The 22,755-nt window shown below is 47.7% G+C and overlaps 2 protein-coding genes across 2 annotated transcripts; both read right to left on the bottom strand.

Moving 5' to 3' along the window:
• Positions 1-932: 932 nt before the first annotated feature.
• Positions 933-11,773, bottom strand: znfx1 (zinc finger, NFX1-type containing 1). Its single transcript, XM_084706067.1, has 14 exons — positions 10,844-11,773; positions 10,517-10,696; positions 10,203-10,309; positions 9,387-9,625; positions 9,132-9,263; positions 8,743-8,891; positions 8,449-8,592; positions 7,953-8,067; positions 7,308-7,537; positions 6,847-6,986; positions 6,163-6,463; positions 4,111-4,221; positions 3,914-4,009; positions 933-3,765 (listed from the first exon to the last, which is right to left on the bottom strand). The coding sequence occupies exons 1-14, from the start codon at positions 11,645-11,647 to the stop codon at positions 1,348-1,350; spliced, it is 5,166 nt and encodes a 1,721-aa protein (XP_084562193.1). The 5' UTR covers positions 11,648-11,773; the 3' UTR covers positions 933-1,347.
• A 1,346-nt stretch (positions 11,774-13,119) lies between these two features.
• ddx27 (DEAD (Asp-Glu-Ala-Asp) box polypeptide 27) lies at positions 13,120-22,449 on the bottom strand. Its single transcript, XM_084706122.1, has 21 exons — positions 22,108-22,449; positions 21,696-21,848; positions 21,367-21,426; positions 21,052-21,268; positions 20,871-20,923; positions 20,691-20,777; positions 20,278-20,383; positions 19,995-20,168; positions 19,679-19,829; positions 17,822-17,921; positions 17,400-17,541; positions 16,857-17,010; positions 16,673-16,754; positions 15,828-16,005; positions 15,587-15,693; positions 15,333-15,429; positions 15,151-15,242; positions 14,267-14,387; positions 14,076-14,172; positions 13,882-13,956; positions 13,120-13,538 (listed from the first exon to the last, which is right to left on the bottom strand). Exons 1-21 carry the CDS (start codon positions 22,210-22,212, stop codon positions 13,523-13,525), a joined length of 2,367 nt encoding a protein of 788 aa, XP_084562248.1. The 5' UTR covers positions 22,213-22,449; the 3' UTR covers positions 13,120-13,522.
• Between the last annotated feature and the right edge of the window lie 306 nt (positions 22,450-22,755).

The raw sequence follows: 22,755 nt of genomic DNA, 5'->3' as shown, positions 1-22,755 counted from the left end.
GTATTTTGACACTTTAGTCCTCTCTTTTTCCCTGCCGAGAGCACAGTTTGCATTAGAGCTGGGTTTGTGACAAGGACACATTCATCATGTACTAAAGTGATGCAAGCTGCTGCAAAATACCCTAAATGAAAGTGGGCCTGTGAATCGGAGGGATCGGGGGTGAATTGTAGCCGTTTAGGCTCAGTCAGGACCTGCCTCACTGCCAAGTATGTTATCTTGTATATTTCGATGACATCCTGTTATTGCCCAGGTGGCAATGAGTGAGAGAGCAGGGGAAAGTTGCTGATCCTACAATGCAGTTTATAACTCTGCAACGCCATGAGTAAATGATGCAGAGAGGATGTTGCAGGATTCTCTCCATCACAAGGCAGACCCTCTTCCCTCAGGGTGTGTGTAGCAACTCTGGTCATGTCTACCTACCTGCAAAGGAATCACAGTATTTTCCACAGGTACAGATAGATGGCCATTCTCTTTACGCAGTCGGCTTCCTCCCTCTCTCTCTTTCTCCTTCGCTCTTATTTGACGTGTTCCCCCCCCCCAACACACTCTCCAGCGACAGTCCTCCAATCAAGTACTCCGTATTCTCAACACATGTTTTGGGTGCTGTCTAGACCACATTACACTGCTGGGAAGAGTGTTTACTCATGAAGAATGTATAACTACGTATTTGCTTAGCTCTTCTTTCAAACCTCATCCTGTGAGGGCATGTCAAACTGAGAATGGGCATGTGCCATGTGTGTGTGTGTGTGTGTGTGTGTGCATGCATGTCTAAAGGGGGAAAAACACTCTAAAAACTTTAGATCATAAGTTAAATTGTTCAGATTTATTCTATTTGTGCAAGATGAAAGAAAGCGTTTCAAGCCAGTGTTTTGGGCCAGGCCGACAACAACACACTACTGCCACCCTCTGGTTTAACACACACATGCAGGACCTCTGTTTCAATCCTTTATTCATAATTACACCAAAAAACATACAAAAACAATGACAAAAGACACTTACTTGACATTTCACCTGTAAATACCTTGCTGATAGATACAGAGAAAAAAGTTGTTTCGTGTGTAATGTCATTGAATACAATTCTTTTAAAACATACATTTCAGAAATAAATTATTGTTATAACAAACTACAATTATTAACAGCAAGTCAATGCCAACACAGCAAATTAACCATCTTCTATGATATGTTTGATAATAGCTAATAACTGCAATCAATCCATCAACAATCTTAAAGGAGTCTCATTTGACAGCTGACTGGTAATACATTAACTTGCTAGTTGGGGCTGGAAGACCCGCATGCATACAACAGTTTGCTTATGATGATGTTTCTTCATCTCACACATTTCTCTATCTAACCAATGAGATTTAACAAGCCTGGGTTGAACATGTTATTTTCATTAGACCAGGCAGCATGTTGTGCACCATCCATCTCTGTTGCTACACTGTTGCCAGCTGACAGGGTGTGATGCTGTCCACCAATAGTAGCACCACACTCTGGGCATGCCCGGCTGACCACAGCCCCTCCACAGTCACCAATAGCGTAGACATGACCATTAGGACACTTGTACCAATGTCCTTTGGCCAGCTGCATGGCTGAGACGACCATCTTCCTCTCCTTGTCAGAGAGCCCCAGCCCTGTTCGAGGCAGCGTCTTGTCCAGTTCTTTCAGTGCCTGTCTGACCCACTGCTCATCTTGTTGATTGAACGGCCCCGGAGCATCTAGAACCTTCCGTATGGCTGTGACTTCGACCTGCGCCTCTGAACTCATTGGCCCCTTGCACCTGGCGTTGAGGTCGGCCAATAGCGAGAGCCTCTGCAGTTCGCTCTGCAGGTCGGAGGCTTGCTGATCAGTGAACTTCTGGCGAAGGTCCATGAGCCACAGCAGGAACTCCTCTACTCTGGCCTTAAAAAGGACCATCTCTGTGCTGGACATCTGGCGGCTGCATATCTTAAGCAACTCATCTACCTTTTCAAGGAAAGCCATTTTATTCTCCAAAACCCATAAATCCTTCGCAGTGAGGTTGGGATTTTTGATCTGATCTCTAATTTGGAAATATTCCACAGGCAGGTTCTCTGCTATTGCATTATTGTTTTGCCACTGTGTGACCAGCACCTTCGTCTGTTCCTGGATGTCGGACTGTTGACCGTTGATCTTCTCTTTCACTTTCTCGATCTCGGCCAGACACTGGTTGATCTTCGCCCCGTAGCGGAAGTTCCTCCGGACGGGGGTGCGACACCTGGGGCACTCCTTCAGTTTGATGTCATCCCCGTCGTCCTCCATCAGATGGTCCATGGCCGTGAACTCCACCATGTGACCGCAGTCCTCCAGCTGGATGAAGCGAGCGTCGGGCTCGTCCTCCGTGCCGAAGAAGATCTCCGTCACCTCCTCGCGGTTGCAAACGCGACACTTGTCCGGGCAGCTGCTCCCGCACAGGCCGATGCAGGGGTGGCCGCAGGCCAGGGTCTCGGTGCACGGCTCGTTGCACGGCCGCCGGTCGCAGGGCTCGTGGCAGAGCCTGCTGCAACGCTGGTGAGGGCACTGCCGCTCGCAGGGCTCGACGCACAGGGCGCAAGGCTGGCCGCACGCCTTCTTGCAGACGCTGTGGACGCAGCGGTTCTGGCAGGGCATGCGGCAGGAGGGGCAGTCGCGGGTGCACGGCTCGCGGCACGTGTGCGAGCACACCAGGAGACGCTGGCACTGGTGGACGCAGGGGACGTGGTAGCGGCCCTGGTGACATCTGTGACAAGTGCCCGCACAGGCGTGACCACATTTCAGGGTGTTCTCACACGGGACCCTGCAGCTTGGCTGTGCGGTCGACCCCCTGTAATGGCAGGCGTCCTCTTGCCTGTGGCCGCACTTGAGCTCCAGGGGGACTTTGACGGGGCAGTTGATGGTGCAGGGCTCCCCGCACAGGGAAGCACACGGGTGCCCACACAGCAGCGTTTTCACGCAGGGTACCTGGCACACAAACTCATCTGGGTCTTGGTGGCAGGGCACCATCTGCTCGTGCTGGCACTTCGGGACGGTCTTCTTCACCTTGACCGTGCATGCCTCGGGACACTTTTGGTTGCACCTGCGAGGGCATCGGTGACCTTGCTCACAGAGAACCTTCTGGCATGTCTTCGCACACTTGTACTGCTTGTGCTCCTGGTCATAGGGGTGGCACACCCTGGCACACACGTGGCCACAGTCCAGGCGGTGCTCGCAGGGGAGAGTGCAGCCTCCCTCGGGGGCTTGCAGGAAGTCGTCAGGGCCCGAGGCCCGGATGTGTCTCTCGGGGTGGTTCTGACAGCACAGGGTCAGGGCCGGGCCCACTTGGTCTTTCTCTTTCAGCGTGTGGAGGATGTTGCTCCACAGTGGGACCTTGCCCAGCATGGCCATGTTGCCGATGCAGTAGAGGCCCTTTTTGGCTCGTGACAGGGCCACACAGACGCGGTTGGGGATGTTTAGAAACCCTACGCGTCCTGCTTTGTTGCTCCGGACCAGAGACAACAGCACAATGTCATTCTCCTCCCCCTGGTACTTGTCTACCACGTGAACTTTGACCCCTGTGAACTCTTTGGCCGGCATCTGGTTGCGCAGGCAGTGGAGCTGGCCCGTGTAGGTGGTGAGGATGGTGATCTGATGGGGCTTGTAGTCCTGCAGTAGGAGGTAGCGACACAGAGCTACTACAAAGCGGGCCTCGTGGAGGTTCTGGTGACTCTTCCCATCCCTGATCTCCTCCTCAAGTTTGTTGTGCTCCACAAAGAACATGTTGGTGAGGAGGCCCTAAGGGAAGCAGGAAAATATATTCTCTCATTCAGTTTCATCCACATGTTCTCAAAATGACGTAGGATTCCAAGAGGTCACATGGTCACATGGTCAATTTGCTATACTTACGTAGATATAGAATCATAGACGAAGAATAAACACACACCTTGATATTCTCATAGTCCATCACAGAGGGGTGGTTCTCAAGCTCTTTATAGATGTGAGGGGTCAGGAGACGGGCTATGTCGGGTCTCATACGATGCTGCACACACACAGAAAGGACGTGAGTTGGGAGTGAAATATCGGATTCAACCAGCCTGTCTTCAGTGAAGACCCCACTTTGAACTCTCCCTGCCCCCTTACCTGGTAGTTCAGTCTGACGTAGGGAAATTTAATGTTGACCAGCCTCTCAAACATTGACACCTCCAGATTGTAGTTCTTAGCCAGTTCAAAAACATTGGCACTGGGGCGGAGCTACAGAGCAGGCAGACAAAACAGAGATCAGTAAGGAGCAAGTTTACCTTTACATCACATGGCTAGAAGTGTTCATGTCATGATCACAAGTGACACAACTTCATTATTTCTGTCTTTGATCTACCGTCTACTTTCTTCTGCTCATTAGGTTCAAAGAGAGGCTGAGATCAGGTGATAGTGAAACAAAGACCTGGAGCCATGGTGAATCTGCCCCAGGGGTCTACTACCTTATTTATAACCTCTCTCTACCCTGGCATGGCAACATAAATCTTGTCATTACATCTTGTCTTGTGCCTTTGTGTCTTACTCAGACAGTGTGACAGTTCCTTGTTCTGTCATGTAGTAAAATGAGCTCTATGCCTTCTACTCCCCATACTGTGGAATCATGAAACGAGTAGAAATGTTCTCATTTGCATCTCGTCCGCACAGATGTAGTTCTCCACATACTGTAGTGGTCCGTGACCAGATCGGCACGTTCTAACTTTTAGGATGGATCACTAGACTGTCTACCTGTGACTCTGATGAACAACACACTGCTGTGTCTGCTTCTGCCTCAACCACAACTGAATACAGAGTAGATGCAAAAAGGCTCCAACTTAGTTTTGCTGTCCTCTTTAGTTTTGTTGGTTTACACTCTTTGTTTCCAAGTGTGTGCTTCATTTAGCTAGAGGACAGAGCGTGTTTGTTTGTGTGTGTATGTGTGAGTGTGTGTGTGCGTGTGTATGCGTGGGAGTGATGCGAGGGAGGAGAGACAAACTCCCATACAATGTGAGGTATTGTGTTTCGCCTGATTCAACACCAAACTTGTGATTACTGAACAGCGCTACCAAGCCAAAGCTTGTTACACTCTGAAAGTGTGATCCATCCACCTACATTACATGCCCAGATTCAGGGAATGTGTCTGATATGACAACAGCACACATCTTGGCACACAAAGAGAAGCCTAAAGTGAACTGAGTGATATCAAGATGTAAGATATAGAGAGATAAAACCGAATTTCCCAACTATCGATACCGAGGATAGATGATCCGCTTAAGCCTAAAGCATAGCTTCAGGTCCGTTTCCTTTTAATTCAAGTCGATTGAAAAAAGTAGGAGAATAACCATTGAATTCCAATTGACAAATGCCCAACTCACATTACGAGCAATTTTCAAGGGAATCTTGTTCCGGATAAATGATTGTGCTGAGTGGATTTGCAATTACATGGGTCTTACAGTGGGGGATGCTAGGATAGTCCAATGCATGTTAATTTCCATGATGTATAAACTATAAATAATTGATTCAGATCACATGGGTGTCACCACTAGCCTGTCCCATTGACCCGTCTGTACCACTGCTATGTACCGAAAGCCCTTGGACAGTAACACGTTTGATTATTTGGGTTCTGTTTAATAGGATTTTGGAAGGATACAATGATATTGTATCCAGTGTCTGCATAAGTGCAGAAACTTTGAACGGTATAGTAGTATAGTATAGTTTAGTATCAGCTTAAAGGGGACAGCTGTTAAGACACCCAGACCTGAATATGTGTCGGAGGTCAAAGACTTCAGTCAGTCATTGCATATGAAGGATATCCAACCTAAGTTATGGAACATGATACTTTATAGTACATCATGTTAAAGTGCCCAAGAAGACTTGGGTCACTGGTGCTAACTGTGTTGCACCATAGTACGTCATGTTAAACTGCCCAATGAGGCTTGGGTCACTGGTGCTAACTGTGTTGCACCATAGTACGTCATGTTAAACTGCCCAAGAAGACTTGGGTCACCGGTGCTAACTGTGTTGCACCATAGTACGTCATGTTAAACTGCCCAAGAAGTCTTGGGTCACCGGTGCTAACTGTGTTGCACCATAGTACGTCATGTTAAACTGCCCAAGAAGACTTGGGTCACCGGTGCTAACTGTGTTGCACCAAAGGCCTTGCAGATGTGTGGCCTCTACCTGCTGGTGGTCTCCTATGAGGATGAGGTGCTGGCAGGCCCGGCTCAGCGTGGTGATGGTATGGGCTTCCAGGACCTCCGCCGCCTCCTCCACAATCACCAGGCGCGGGTGCACCTCCTGCAGAACCTTACGGAGCCTAGCCGCCCCCGTGGTTGTCATGCCGATGACCTTGGCGTCCTTCAGGATGCATATGGTCTGTTGGCGGCGAATATCGGCCAGGCGCTCGGACGCATCCTGGTAGGCTTCCTCCGATTCCAGGACCTCCCGACGAAGCTCCAGGCGGTAGCGGCTCACCCACAACCTGCGGAGATGGAGCGGGAGCACCGTCTGGTCAGGCCGTGCACCACGGGTGGAGATCCAGCCCCCGTTCACTGACAACATGATGTTGCAGTGCACTGACTACTAACTCCACGTGGGCAGTATGCAGTGGGATGTTGATGAAGCAGAGTTTGTTTTTCTTCAAAACAACAATCCCGACGACGACGACCGTCGTGTTACCGGGGTGTCTGAACACAACACAGCAAAACCCGGCCTCTTAGGTAAGTGAATCAGTACACGGATATTCTGAGATCCATTTTTTTCCCAGTGATTAGCTGGTGTAATTATGCACGCTGGGACTAGACGAGCTAGACGGGGGTTGCCTAGGGGATGAAAGAGAGGAGGAGAAGGAGGAGGGAGCCCTACCGATACAGTCTCCATCTGTCTGCCAGACTGAGAGCCCAGACATCCCCGATGGCCGCCTCCTCTTCCACGCTCATGGCAGAGCTCTTTCCCAGCTCCTTCCTGGTTCGCTTCTTCATCCTCCTCCTCTGCTTGGACTGAATCTGAACAGCCACACAGAAAGGCGGGAGAATTTCCATTTACTGTATTGACACACTCATAGTACCAAGAAGTTTACAGGTTCACCAGAATGATTAATAATGCAATTAATCATGAAAAATACTTTGAAGTCTAATTTAAGACAGAAGCTGCAAAGGCAACATCAACAGAAAGAAAATGGATGCATCAAGCATAGTTATTCATTAAAATGCAAATCTGGTTTATTACAAAAGTCCAATATACCTTCAATATCTCATACTACAACACCATTAAAACCACCCCTTACCGATGGACACAGGGTAATAACGTGCAACGTGATTGGTTACCTCCCAGCCATCCTGGTCCTGTTGTAGTACCACAGTGTTGTCCAGGTCCATGGCCAGCATCAGGTCTGCCACCATCGCAACGCTCTCGTCCTGCCTCTGCTTGTTCCCCTGTCTCCCCTGGTGGTCCACCTTATCGTCAACATAGCGCTCAGCCTGGATCAGATCAGCCTCTTCGGCAACTTCAATCAGATCATCCACCTCCATGTCTTCTTCCTCCTCCTCCTCCATGTCTGTCAGGATGAGAGGTGTGAAGGCATGAAGACGGGACACTGGTGGACATTCGTATGATGACTTTACTTTGGGATTTACATTTACAGTTAGTCATTTAGCAGACGCTCTTATCACAGAGCGACTTACACTAAGTACAGGGACATTTCCCCCGAGGCAAGTAGGGTGAAGTGCCTTGCAAAAGGACACAGTATCATTTGACGCGGCTGGGAATTGAACTGGCAACCTTCAGATTACTAGCCCGATTCCCTAACCGCTCAGCCACCTGACTCCCTTTTAAGAAAATTTAAGAATAATTTTGGTCAACCCTAATTTGTTTTTTCTTTGACCAGGTAAGACACAATCCTTCCTGGCTCTCGGGCACTGATCCTGAGCTCTGGGTTTCAAAATCTCTTTGCTCTGATAGGATCTTCTCACCTGCAAGTCCATACTGAGGCTCTGCTGCCCTCTGCTGGAATCTGGAGCCCATACCCAGCCACTCAACAATCAGTGGCTGCCTCTTCTCACCATATACCTCAAAGCCACCCATCCCCTGCAGGTCAGACATACATCAAGATGAAATATGGAGCCCTGTACATAAACAAACATATTACCAGGGCTTTTTTTTGCCACAATCTGTTTTATCCCTATGTCCTGCGGTGCTGTAGTTCGTCTGGGACAAGGCCCAGTGTAAGACAGTGGGGAGCTGCATGACAGTAGATAAGGAGCCATTGGCTTTTCTGCTGGAGATCTTGACCCTCCTCATAGATGAACAGCACCCGTTTAGTTCACCCAGATATCTGAGAATCGCTTTTAACTGCGTCCCATTCTGGCGTAAGCTTGGATCAAAGCCGTTCCAAAGTGTTCACTCGTGTCACAATGGAAATGCCTTTTCTTTTTTACCAGCAGTTGCAGACAGTAGGTTGGGACTCACTGGTGGAAGGACCAGGCTGTCCCAGTGGGTGTCTGAGATGAACCTCTGTAGGAACTGCTCCCTGAGGACTCCCTTCAGACTGCACTCCAGCTTGGCGCTCTGCTGCATGATACACTCCTCCTCTATGCGTAGCTCGTCGTACATCTGACAGGAACACACCACCCACAGCCGTGACCACCACACCCTCAGCCAGGAAAGCTCAGCATTAGCACTCCTTTTTACACAACGTTCTCGTTCATCGTGACTGCTGGCAGGTCGGCCCAGTGGATCACACAGCATGGCTGAGTCTCTTACCTGGGCGGTGGCGCGACGCAGGTGGGGCGGAAATCTGCGTGTGTGCTGGAATCCCTTCGACAGCTCCCTCAGAGAGAAGGGCTTCAGAACCTCGCTGGTGCTGCGGCCTCCGACCCTCACTATGCCCTGTGGCAGAAACTTCTGGATCCCTGTGGAGCCAAGTGGACACAGCAGGTTGATGACAAGCAGGCCATTCCCATAAGAGTGTGATGGAAGAAACACATAAGCCCTCTGTGACATGCTTGCGTGTAAAAAGGGCTAAACAAATACATTTGATATTGCATGCCCGATTAGTGATGTGAGTCTTTAATGTGATGATTATGCAATCTATCATCAAGTACCATACACCCAAGTTGTCTTGTTTGTCAGTGACAGTAAAGAATCCTTACCCTCTAAGAACTGGTCGAGAGCATGGTTGGTGTAGCACACCACAAGCATTGGGGATTGGTCAACGACATTGCTCCACACATTCATATTGGTCAAAAGGGCCTGTGCGATCTTCAGACCGACATAGGTCTTTCCTGAGAAGGTCAGCATGGACAGAGAAAGCATTTTCCAATGTGCTGTCTAAGGACACCCTCTTTTGTTCTTCCAATAACATCAAACTATACACTCACTTCACCTGGGTGCTGCTGCCTACTGACCTGTGCCAGGGGGTCCCTGTATGATGGCCACCTCCTTGGTGAGGGACATCTGTAGGGCCTTCATCTGGCTCTCATCCAGGCCCAGCTGCTCCATAGGAGGCCAGGCCTCAGGGTCCAAGGTGTTGAAGGGCTTGATGCTGCTCTTAAACTCAGGAGCTGCTATTTCGGCCAGGTTGTAGGTATCGTTCCTGGGCAGGTAGGCTGGGGGGTGCACGTCTAACTGACACTCCACTAAGTATCTGCAGCACAGAGAAGCTAATGTTGACAATTCAAATATGTTGAACATCACAGTATTAATATTCATTTATATTATATTATATTATATTATATTATATATATATATATATATATATAATATAATATAAATGAATATTAATGCTGCTATATATATATATATATATATATATATATATATATATATATATATATATATTCCATATATATCACTGCTGTAAGCCAGTCATCCAGTCATATTTACATTTACATTTAGTCATTTAGCGGACGCTCTTATCCAGAGCGATTTACAGTCAGTACAGGGACATTCCCCCCGAGGCAAGTAGGGTGAAGTGCCTTGCCCAAGGACACAACGTAATTTGGCACGGCGGGGATTCGATCCCGCAACCTTCAGATTACGAGCCCGATTCCCTCACCGTTGAGCCACCTGACTCCCATATACATATATATATATATATATATATATATATATATATATATATATATAAACTGGTTGTTTATCACCTATGAGTACTTGAGCATACAGGACTGACTGGCTTACAGCAGTGATACTGTAGACAAGATGCTCACACACGCACACACCTTTGGAATGGCAGATCTTCTTCTTCCAGCTCCTGCAGGCCCTCCAGGACATATCGGTAGGCCTCAAAGTAGGCAGTGGTCTCCACCATGCAGAACACTTGATCTGTCTGTGGAACAGTTGTGGGTGTTGTTCAGCTTCATGGAATAATAAAGAGCTGGACCAAATTGAGCTGACAGTTGACGGGCTATATGGCCACGTGTATTTCAGGGAATGTGTTCAGTGTTTTGCCCCACTTATGGACTGGCCAGACGGGAAATCATATTTATTTGCATAGTATGCAATGGAAAATCATCCTAAATGAGTAGAACATCACCTCTATTATTGCCAGCGCAGCTCTGCTCTGCTCACAGAAGATGAGCTGAACAAAGCCCTTCTCCAGCTCTGTAGGCTCACGTTCCGACACAGTGGCAAACAGGAAGTTCTCAAAGTTGTCACAGGACAGACATACCAGGGAGCCATACAGAAGGCGCTTAGAATTCTGCCAGCGAACAAACTGTTGCAGAAGAAAGTAGCAAAGAAATGTTATGATGATATTGATATTTAAACCAAGTCACATTCCATATATTCAAGGTTAGCCTCGATGAATTCTACTTCAAATGGAGAGTGAAGAATGATTCATCATTTTTCTCAGTCTACCCACCTTGAGGGGCTGCGAGTCAAACTGGACCATGTACGCAATCCCAGAATTCGTGCACATAGGAACCACCAATCGGGTGTCAAAGTACACTCTGATGTCATCAAAGTGCTTCTTCTGAGGGGCGTCTCCTCTCCCCTGATCCTGCTGCTCCTGCAGAAGCTGCTGAATCCCTTCGCGTAGAGGCCGGATAAAGTCCTCCCTGAGCAGCCGGAAGTGCGTGCCCAGATAGGCCAGCACGCTGGCGTAGCGCTCGGAGATCACGTTGCAGGGGAGTAAGGGCCTCTGGTCCAGGTGGAACTCGTCTACAGTGGGGAATATAGGGAGGGTCCTGTAGTCCTGCCCCCCAGCCGCGGCGTCCCCTGTGGCGGGCAGGAGGGAGTAGCTGTCCTTGTCCGAGCGGAGGGTGCCATCCCTGGCCTTCTCCTGGAGGTGACCCACCAGGACCTGTAGTCCCTCCAGGTGCTCCTCCGTCCGCGGCAGGATGTCCACGCCGGACGCCCGCAGCCCGTTGATGGCAGCCCGGAGCAAGGCCACCAACATGGAGACGGCCTGGACGGAGCTGGCAGGGAAAATGCCGAGCACTTCAGAGAGGAGGGCGAGGATGTGGTCCAGTTGATTGGGGTACTGCTGCCGCCTGGTAGGGTTAGGCTCTGAGCCCATCCCTGCCACATAGTGGGGCAGGATAGTCCGGGTGAAGCCGGAGTTCTTGACTATCCCAGCCAGGTGTTGAACGGTCCGACGGTCGGTTTTGGCCTTGAAGGCCTTGCACAGGACCTGACAGAGAAGCTGGACCAGTTCCTGGCGCATCTCTGGCTCGTTCAGGAGGTCTTGCAGAGCCGTGCCAGATGATAGGGTGATGGCTACCTCTGATGGCTCTTTACCCAACAGCTGCTCTAAAGATTTTAAACCCAGCCTAAAACCATGAGGGGAACCATTTTCTGTAGACCTCCCTCTTCCTCTTCCTCTTCCTCTCCCTCTCCCCCTCTCTCCTCCTCCTCCTCCTCCTCGTACGTATTCGCGGCCTGCCTCTCCATCTCTTCCTAATCCCCCTCTCTCACCACCTCTTCTCTCCCTTTCCCTTCTCCCTCCACCTCTCGGTCCTGCCCCTCTTCCACCTTCTGCCCCCCTATCCCCACCATCTCTACCAATCCCTGGCTGTGGAACTGGTACTCTCGGAACTCTTCCACCACCCCTCCCTCTTCCTCTACCTCCAGGATGCAAACCTTGCCCATCCACTCTCTGGCCAGTGTCTCCTCTCGTTTCTCCCCCGGACCTTCCTCTTCTCCTCCTCCTCTGTTGTTCTGGGTTGTCCATGGTCTCCTCACCTTCAGGATTACAAAGTACTTTATAAACCTTTAAGATGAAATACAATCCCTTCTTTTATGTATAGTGAACATTCATTTCAAGTTTAGAGACTCACGCTGCTATACTATCGAGTAAGATTGTGGGTTGGAAGTTGGTTAAAGTGCGCCCCTAGATGTCACAGCGTGCTCGCACCGGAGTCAGTTTCATTTGTCGAGAAACCGCGTCACGGTGAGTGAGACATTGTCGAACTTCCTTTTATTTTATTTATTCATAGGCTAGTCATAACGCAGTTGTTAAATACAATACCCTGTGCCCAATAATTAAAGTATTTAAATTTTAATCTAAATTAAAACGCGCAATACATTTAGCATATGAAATACAACTAACTGCGTTCAGTCCTCTCAAAAGCAGGACAAGCCTATTGCATGCAGTAAAAGGTGCAATTTTGCACTAGTCTTTCCTATGGCTTAGATCAAACATCTATAGAATCAAGAAAAATGCTACCAAACATTTCAATCGTTTACACTTCATTCAAACTTCATGGGAACCTGAAATGCTCTTACTATCCAATTAGAATCCATATAGAAATAGCTAATAAACATTAAGAATCAAGTGGATTTACATTACCTGTTTCTCGACTTCAATGTTGTTCAAATATATAGCCTACGTTTCAGGGGAAACAATTCCCTTGCTGAATGTCAGTCTTGTATTCCTAATGCAAAATCGAATTTCTTGTCTTTCCTCAGTCAGCTGCTGGGAACGACTGACTCGCGATGCGCTTTTTATATGCCATGCCCCGTTGACAAAACGCAGTTTCGTTTTCGTTGTTAACGTTGAGATAAACAAAACTGTAACTATGTGCCCTGTGACAGGGAAACTACCGTACACCGAAAGTCACTTAGAAAATATCTCTAAATGTTTCAAATACGCGTCACTGATTAAGAAACCTCTGAAGCTCTAAATAAAAGCAATGATTTAGTTTCTGGATCTTTATTGAGTACATTATGACACCTTATACCTCTGAATAGATCGGTTATACAACAATATGCTCAGCTAATCCAGGCCACTGCATATTAATTCCTTAAGTATTCAATCTTCTTAAAAAAGATAACTTTGCAAGCACTGAATGTGTATGATGTCAGATAACGTCATAATGTAATGAGGCCTTAAACCACAAGTTAGTTACCTCAGCCAGATACAAAGTAAGACAGGTTTGCGTTGGGTGTGTCAACAACATATCACATCCTCATACAGTTCTCCCATTTGTACGTCTTCTCCACCATGTTTTAGAGACAATCTAGCAAAAATAATTGTGTGAATAATTCATTTTGTGTACTGATGATGAACCCACAGATCCTCAGTCGATTGCCACAGTGCTTACTTTCTCCTGAACCTGAAACAAAGAAATGATATTCGATTGTTCAGGTTCCAGTCCTCTTAGAGAATTTCAATTACAGTTCTTTCATTGATCCAAATGTAAATTCAAGAACAATCAGCTATCTGTCAGCTATCTTATCTGCTAAGCATGCTCCCATTCATAAGTCATCCATTCAATGAATTAAATCCATCTTAAAGTAATAATAACTAAATGCATATTGGCCAGAAATATGGTAATGGTATGAATTAAATAATATAATGATCAATGATCAAATCCATATTCATTTATTACCATAGGACAAATGTCATGAAGTGATCAAAACAGGCAAGGCTATATAATCTACTCTCTTTTCACTTACTTGGCTTGAGACTTGAAGCGGCCTCCCTTTTTGTTGGTTGGAATCCCCAGCCTCTTCTTATCCTCAAAGGAAGGTCTGAGGGCGACAAAACTCAAGTGAGACTGCAGCAACATATAGGTAGGCCTTCTATAGAGAAGTCTCTCTTTGTCCAGCCAGAGGCACGGCCATGTGAGGCCCATGGGAGGCTTGCTCACCCTGCTCTGTACTGCTTCAGGGCTTTCTTGCTGGTGTTGGTGAGCTCCTTATCAAACACGGACTTCTTGGACGGTTTATTGCCTTTCTGGTTCACCGCTGAGTGTAAAGACAAACAGAATGGGGGGTTGGATACGTTCTGAGAGGAACGTCTGATGACGGTACCGACGTGCACCACAGATATCAAGGTCACCTTTCTGTACTGGCTCGTCCTCGGGCATGGCTCGAGCACGTTTGGGCTTGCGGTCTCTCTTGGCCGCTCGCTCAGCGTACATCTGAGACTTGAGCATCTCAAACTGGGCCCGGTCCTCTGCCTGGGGAAGGAGGAGGTCTGTTATTTTATTTTATTCTAATTCCACTTAGTACTGTTAGTTTATGTACCCTTAGTATAGATAGTCCACATATTTACATTTTAGGTTCCTACTGTGTATTTTTATTGTATGTACCTTCCTGCCAAAGAAAATTCCTTCAAAAATTCTTGGTGAATGATACCCAATGATCGAGGTGAATGATACCCAAACTGTGTGTCTGTGTGCGTGTGTGCTTGAAACCATAGGAGACCGCATCTGTATTCATAACAGGAAATGGTGGTACTGCTGTGTGCTAGCCTGACGTTGTCGTACTCATAATTCTAGTCAGAATATGAGTCTGAAAACTCTCCGTTGGGCTGTGACTACGGTGCGTGTTTCAACCGAACTCGAAAAACAAATGCCTCTACGTTCAATTGGATAGACCAACAACCAATCAGAGCAACGTAATATGTTGTTTGTTGAAAACAAATTCAACCCAAGGGCTCTTTCGTGACGTTGTTGATTACGTTACTATTGATCATCTGTCCATCATCGTATAAAGACCACCCTGGCAATTTCATTGGTCCGCCCAGATCCTGGTTTTATGTAGTTGTTCCCAATACCAGACCCTCCAGACCCAACTTCCCGACAAAATGTTTTTGTGGGCGGGGAGAAGTTGGGCTGGCAGCCAGGCTAGCTGTGTGCAGGTTTGGAACAAGAAAAGCAAGTGCATGTTCAATCCAAGCCATGCTATTTGTGAACGACCAAAACGCATGGGAGTTCTTACGGAGAGCTCTTTCTTTTTGCCCTCCTTGATGAACTTTTCTCTCTTCTTCTTTCCCCTTAGGGCTAGGTCAAAGTCCTGGAGTGCCTTGGTCACTGTCACACACAGAAACACAGTGGTTAGACGGTCTCGTCTTGCTGGGGGGGGTCAGATAACGTGTGCGTATCTGCAGGTCCAAAACTCACTGCGCTCTTTCTTGCGCTCCTCGTGCGTTTGGAACCACGTCCTTTGGGGGTCCCGTTCATCGGCGTTCTGGGCCAGTCGCTTCTGGGCCACGCTGATCTGCAGAACGCGTGCGCGGAGACAATGAGCGCAAATCAAGAACCTTTCCGTGTATACTAAAACACACAGAAATGTCTACACGTGCACATGCAGAAAGGTCTGCGCGCACACACACACACACACACACAGAGGGATGGTGAGGAGAGGGTGTCCCTACCTGGGCCTCGGAGGCGGACATCTCCCTTTCTTCCCTCTCCAGCCTCATCACGGCATAGACGTCCTTCTCCAGCTTCTCTATCAAGTCTCTGAACTTCAGAATGACATCTGTGGGAAAACACAGCGAGGACAGACAGTGGCTTCACGTGAAAAACAGGAAGGCGAGGCGACGACATCGTACGGTACTTTATGCACCCCGTGTCTGTCACAGAGCTCCCTGGCGGGGGGGGGGGGGGGTTCACCTTGAGGCAGGACACGGGCTTTGACGGGGGTCTTGGCCTTCTTGACGATTTCTTTCAGCATTCTCCTCTCCGTCTCTCCCACCAGGGAGACGGAACGGCCGACCTTGCCGGCGCGGGCCGTGCGCCCCACCCTGTGGACGTAGTGCTTCACCGTGTTGGGCATGGTGAAGTTGATGACCTGGGGAGGAGAGGTCATGTAATATGTATTCATTTGGTCCCGCCCTTTTGTCTGGGGCGACGCACGCGAGGAGATTTGAACCTGCGACCTCTTGATCTGCCGTAGAAGGCTCGACACCACTGAGCTATTCCCGTGATGCGGGTACGATCCTTAAGAGGTGGGTATGCAGTTCGGATACAGGGAAGTTCTGGTGGACAGAGTTGTAGGAGGGGAGTATGTGTGAGTCTGCTGCTGGCGCTGGGCCTTTTGAAGTACAAGGACAGCCAATAAGAAGGAGGAGGGATCAGAATGAACTTGTTTTGCACCTGTTGTGTAAGATTTGATAGAACTGCCGACTACTGAGAGACACTACGGCCTTGGAGTCTGGAACATCCTGCAGCTGTGCCATTTAATAAAAGTCCTCTCCATACCACACTTTTCAAGAAGCAAAAGGCACTCTTTTCATTTGTAAATAGACCTTAGATTCTAACAAGAGATCTAACAGATTACTTAATATTTGCTCCACCCTAGATGGTCTGTTTAAAATGAGTCCCTGCCCTGCCCAGATACTGTGGTGCAATTACCTGTTATGACACCATCCCCACAGGCATGTTTTGACAGAGAGATTGGAGACACAGGTTGTAACTGACTTTAATAACACATACAAGAACTTGGGTAAGCTCCTTACCGTCTTGACTCCATCAATATCCAGTCCTCTGGCTGCTACATCGGTGGCTACCAGGATATCAATCTGCTCATCCTTAAACCGCCTGGGAGAGAAAGATAGAGGTAGTGTGTGTGTTGTAGGTGTGTGTGTGTGTGTCTGTGGCCGTGTGTGTGTGTGTGTGTGTCTGTGTGAGTGTGTACTGTACCTGAGACTCTCCAGTCTCTGGGTCTGGGACAGGTTTCCATGCAGCTCTCCCACCTTCAGCCCCATCAGGCCCAGCAGAATGTGCATACGGTGGGCCTGCTTCTTAGTCTGGGTGAACACCATCACATGATCCTGGAATGTCCGTGTAAGGAGAGCTGGCACACACACACACACACACACACACACACAATTAGTGTGTCTTACTTCCTGATGAGATCCAATTTTGGTTATGTACAAAAACTATTTAAACATTAAAAGCAAGAAAGATCTCTTCCAACAGCATCATCTTCAATGTTTAAACACAAAGTCACATGAATGATTGCCAAGAGGTAACTCTCAACACTCCTGAGACTTGTGCCCGTATGCAAAACTGCATGTGGACTAAGAATGACAAACGGTGATTTCTAAAAGCGCTTCTGGCACGTGATCCCAACACCATGGAAAATAAAGAGCCCAGGTCTGCATTTGAAGGAGTCAGGATGGAGCACATAGGAAGTCAATATGGTCAACACACAGACGCATGGCCTTGGTCTCACAAACTCACCAGCAACAACGGCCTCCCGGTCGCCCTCCCTGGCCGGACGAATTCGGACAAACTCCTGGCGCAGGTACGGCGCCACGTCTGTGTTGCTGTTCACAAAGATCCTGACGGGTTGCTTCAGAGACACGGACGCCAGGTCCTTCACCTGGAGGCCCAGACCACACAAGCCAACACATTCAGACACACGGGGGGACCTTCAGACAGGCCAGGGCATCCCAAAGTCTGACAAAAACAGCAAATGTGTGGGAGGGGGAACACTGTCGGAATCTGAACGAGGCAGGCCTGCAATACCCAATGATATAAGGCAGTTGGAATGGAGCCATGAAACTGGGACAAAAGATGAGGACGTCTGATACACTTGGATACGAGTCAAGAAGCACCTGGATATAGGTGGGTGGGGGCTCAGGGCAAAGCCATATTCTTACCTCCTCGCTCATAGTGGCAGAGAACAGCATGGTCTGTCTCTGGTAGGCACACATACGGATGATCTCTTTCATTTGCTCCTCAAAGTACTCATCCAGCATCCTGCAAACACAACCATAGACCATGTTTTTTCGTCAGCATCGAGGAACGGATGCACAGATGCTTTTGAATCCACATTATGAGGATGTTTACTAGAAGAATCCCACGTTTCAGAGCCACGGCATTGATATAGCTCCTACAGTTGCAATCAAATTATTCAACCCCTATTGCGTATTAGGCTTATTGGCAAATTGTAAAAATATGTTCAGCTGTTTGCACTAAACAAAGTAGACAAGACCAGTTGTAATTGTTCAATAAAACTAACATTACCATGGATTTCATCCAAATTCAACATGGAATGCTACTTTTAATCACTACCGCAGTCTCAAAATGATTCAACCATTTATTCAATGCAAATTGATTGAAATATGGCTAAGTCAAAAGAATTGTCCAAAAAGTTCAGAGAAGAGATCATTGCCTTGCACAAACAAGGAAAAGGATACAAAAAGATAGCAAAAGCACTGAATGTCCCTAGAGATACAGTTGGAAGTTCAAAGTTGAAGGAACAGTGGCTACACTACCTGGACGTGGCAGAAAGAGGAAGCTATCAGCGAGCGGCTGCCACCAGATTCCTGCGGAGGGAAGTGGTCAAAAACCCTCGACTGACTGCAAAACACCTGCAGCAAGACTTAGTGGCAGCAGGCACTGAGGTTTCAGTTTGCACCGTAAGGCACCTTCTAAACACTGAAGGGTTCCATGCCCCGTTTTCAAGACACACACCACTCTGACCCAAAAGCACAAGAAAAGTCGGCTCCAATATGGCAAAGACCATATAAATAATCCACCAAAGTTTTTGAATTCTGTTCTTTGGAGCGATGAGACAAAACTGGAACTTTTCGGGCCTGTGGGTCAGCGGTATGTCTGGAGGAAGAAGAATGAAGCATATGCTGACAAGAACACCCTGCCTACAGTGAAGCATGGCGGTGGCTCAGTGATGCTCTGGGGCTCCTTGTCTGCCTGTTGCACTGGAAACCTGCAGCGTGTGGGGGGCACGATGGATTCAGTCAGGTATCAGGAAATCCTGGAAGCTGAAGCGTCATTGGACCTTCCAACAGGACAATGATCCCAAGCATACCTCAAAGTCAACCAAGGCTTGGTTTCACAAGAAGAAAATGGAAGATTCTAGAGTGGCCGTCACAGTCGCCTGACTTGAGCCCCATCGAAAATCTCTGGTGGGATTTGAAGAAGGCGGTTGCAAAACGCACACCAAAGAATATTACTGAACTGGAGGCCATTGCCCATGAGGAATGAGCTAAGATTCCTCAGGAACGCTGTCAGAAGCTGGTGCAAAAGGGTGCTCTATTAAGTACTGAAAAGGCTTGTCATGAAGGCGTTGAACAATTTTGAGACTGCAGTAAATTCATTAAAAGTTGCATTTTGTGTTGAATTTGGATAAAACCCTTGTAATATTAGTTTCATTAAACTACTTAAACAATTCTTGTATAATTTGTTTATTGCAAACAGCTGAGAAATTGTATATTTTGCCAATAAACCTAATGTGCAATGGGGGTTGAATAATTTTGATTGCAACTGTATATTATTCAACCGTTCTCGAAGTTCTCTAAATCCCCCTCCAGGGTTCTAGACTTCTTCCAGGGTTCAAACCCCTAGTCCAGGGTTCTAAATGTCCTCCCAGCATTTCAAATGACCTACCATCTATTGCAGTAATCTAGACCTCCACTGGGATTCCAGAATTCCCTCACTGTTCAAGATTAGACGTGTTCAAGATTAGACGTGTTCAGAATGACTTCCAGACGTACCTGTCGGCCTCGTCCAGGATGAGGATCTCTATCTGGCTGAGTTCGAAGGACGGCGTGTTGTGCAGATGGTCGATCAGTCGGCCAGGCGTGGCAATGAGGACGTCAGGCCCAGCTCGCAAGGCTGCTTCCTGGGATTTGAGATCCAGGCCGCCTGAAGGTAAACACAAGCCTCCGTCAGCGGTTCACTCGGCGCCCAGGAGGACTCTCTCATCATGAGGCAGATTCGAGTGGCTGCGTATCTGTGGCGCCTCTGTCCACATACATGTCATCCATTGAGGGCCAGTGAGAGGCGTGTGCCTCATGGCGGTCTACTGACCTACGGCCAAGCAGGTGGTGACGCTGGTGAACTGTGCCAGCTGGCGGGCCACCGCGTGAACCTGGATGCCCAACTCCCTGGTGGGCAACAGGACCAGCACCCTGGTCACCTGGTTCTGCCTGGGTTTATAGACCAGTCTTTCCAGCACGGGCAGCATGAACGCAGCCGTCTTTCCTGAAAGGAGAAGGAAGAAGACCGAGGAACAAGGGAAACGGGTGTGAAAAGTGGGAGTTTGTGTGATGAGAAGGTTGACAAATATGAAAACACTGTGCGTCTTCCTCACCAGTTCCGGTAGCAGCACAGGCACAGATGTCCTTGCCCATTAGACCTACAGGTACACAGGCTTTCTGGATGGGTGTGGGCTGCTTGAACCCCATGGCTGTGATGGCCTGGTAACATGGTGATGACAGACATTAACATTAAGTTATTAGAAGGGCAATCAGGAAACATCAGAAGGGCAATCAAGAAACTAGAGCAATTAGAGATGTTCCATATCTACAGACCTGACCACATGCAGTACATATTTCCATGACACTGAATAGCCTCACATTCAACTATGTTCTACAATATATATATTCGGTATGTTTTTATTTGACACATGCAAACATCTATGATGAGTTAAATTTTGTACAAAAGAAAACAGGCTCTTAAAAGATAAAAGGTGTGTGTGTGTGAGTTTGTAAAACAAGAAGCAACCTTTAAAATGGGCCTGGAGAGGTTCATGTCCTGAAACATCAGCTTGTCATCGTAGCTGGAGGCGTCTTCAAAGAACTCTTGAGGAGGCTGAGAGGGAAACCGTATAGAAGAGGAGAGCGGTTTGAAAACATACTCGATGTGGGCAATGCAAATAACACCAAGCGTTTGTTTCATACTCACTTCCTCTCCTGTCTTCTTCTTCTTGCCTCGTTTTGCTTTCTCCCTTAAGGTATCTGTTAAAAATGGAATCGCATCAGCCGAGAGCCAAGTGTCACGCTGGCCTTAAGACAAAGAGCAAAACCTTGGCCCAATGAATCATCTTTAGAGGAATCCACAGCCTCATGTCCAGTGTGCCACCCACCTGCTTTGGTAAGAACCTCCTCGTCTCCTGAGGTGAACTCCTCCCCATCATCATCATCATCCTCCTCATTGGAATCCTCACTCCCATCTCCAACGACTGGTTTCACATCGTCACCTTCCTCCCCCTCTTCTTCTTCCTCCTCGTCTTCATCATCCTCCATCTCCTTTTCATCAGCAACCTTTTCCTCTGCGGTCCGAGTGACTGTCAAAGCCTTTTCCTGTTTACAGTCAAACAGATACAACATGTCGCCACATTTTAAGTAAAAACGCTTCATAATCATGTTCATATGTCCACTCAAGTGACTGTGCGTCATACCTCGGTTTTACGTTTCTTCCGAACCTTCTCAATCTTCTCGTCCAATGTGGTGGGGGCTTTCTAAAGCACAACATGAGAGAGCATCACAATGTCAGTTTGGCAAAACATTAATCAGATGATTGGCATGTTATCTTGCTCATATGGTTACATGATATATCTCGTTATGCTTCCATGGACTGAGATGCAAAAGAGGATGAGAATGAGAAAAACAGAAGGGGGGGACTCAGGATGCAAACTGTTTTAGCATTCGTCTGACAATGACCTTGAGAGCATCAAAGTATACAACATGATGAGTATGTAAGATTCACTTGAAAAGGCTACCAGCATACCCTCTTTTTCAGCTGAGCCATAACATCAGCCATTGCCCAGTCCTCACTGTAGAGTCCATCTCTCTCTCCAAACTCAAAGTCGGTACTGAAGTCTCCAGCACCTCTGCCCTTCTGTGCTGCCTTTCTCTTCTTGTTCAGGACTATAGGTTGCTCCTGCAACATGGAGAGGAAGCATCACCATGTGAGCTGCATGTATCAAGAGTCACTGGATCAGTTGTTTGAGATATGTTTCAATAGGAATGTCAAAATCATGGTTGACAAATTACAACTCGATACTTAAGTGGTAAGTATGGACAATATTCTACTTAGCTATAACGCGGACACCCATGGCATCATTATATAATATCTACATCGAATCGAGCCTCGACCTTCTAATACATATCCCACATCAAAAACGATATCCCACACTTACATCTTCGTTGTCTGATTCTGAATCAGGATCTTCTGGCACATCCTCGTCATCCTGGATGGTTCCGATTAGGTCTAAATGAGACAGCATGCTGCCACTTTGGAGCATGGAAACCAGGGTACCTAGCTCGCTAACGTTACTGTAGCTAAGATTGTCTTGGCAGTCCCTGCATAAGCAGCGAACCCTCTTGCGTTGAACTGTTCGGCGAAACAGTCCTCTCACGGTTTGTCTGTTTGCAACACGTATTTCACAACTTCATTAGCGATAATCAAACTTGAATTGGAGATGCCACTGCTGTAGTGTCCACACGTGTGTTGACGGATGGGACGTCGCAACAGAACTACGACTTCCGGTTTGTTCGCAGTGTCGGCGTTGAACTAGTGCCCTCTATCGACGTAGCCAGTAAAACCACCATTTGCTCATGAATCACAGGTATTACAACTGTTTCTGAAGACTGACATCATTGCTACTTATGTAGGGACTGCCAGGACAATCTTGGCTATAGTAACGTTAGCTAGCAAGGTTCTGACAGCTCATATCAGTCTCTACTGAATTTAACTCAAGGACACTTATCAATGCAGTGCCAATACAAAAGGTTGACTTAAGTGTGATGTGGAGCATAGTAGCAAGCCTTTCAGAAACTTAATGCCC

This window comes from Hypomesus nipponensis, chromosome 9, assembly GCF_054491055.1.
Source record: "Hypomesus nipponensis isolate SF chromosome 9, ASM5449105v1, whole genome shotgun sequence".
Classification (NCBI taxonomy): Eukaryota; Metazoa; Chordata; class Actinopteri; order Osmeriformes; family Osmeridae; genus Hypomesus; species Hypomesus nipponensis.
The sequence above is the reverse complement of the archived record's forward strand: the minus strand, read 5'-3'. Positions and strand labels throughout refer to the sequence as shown.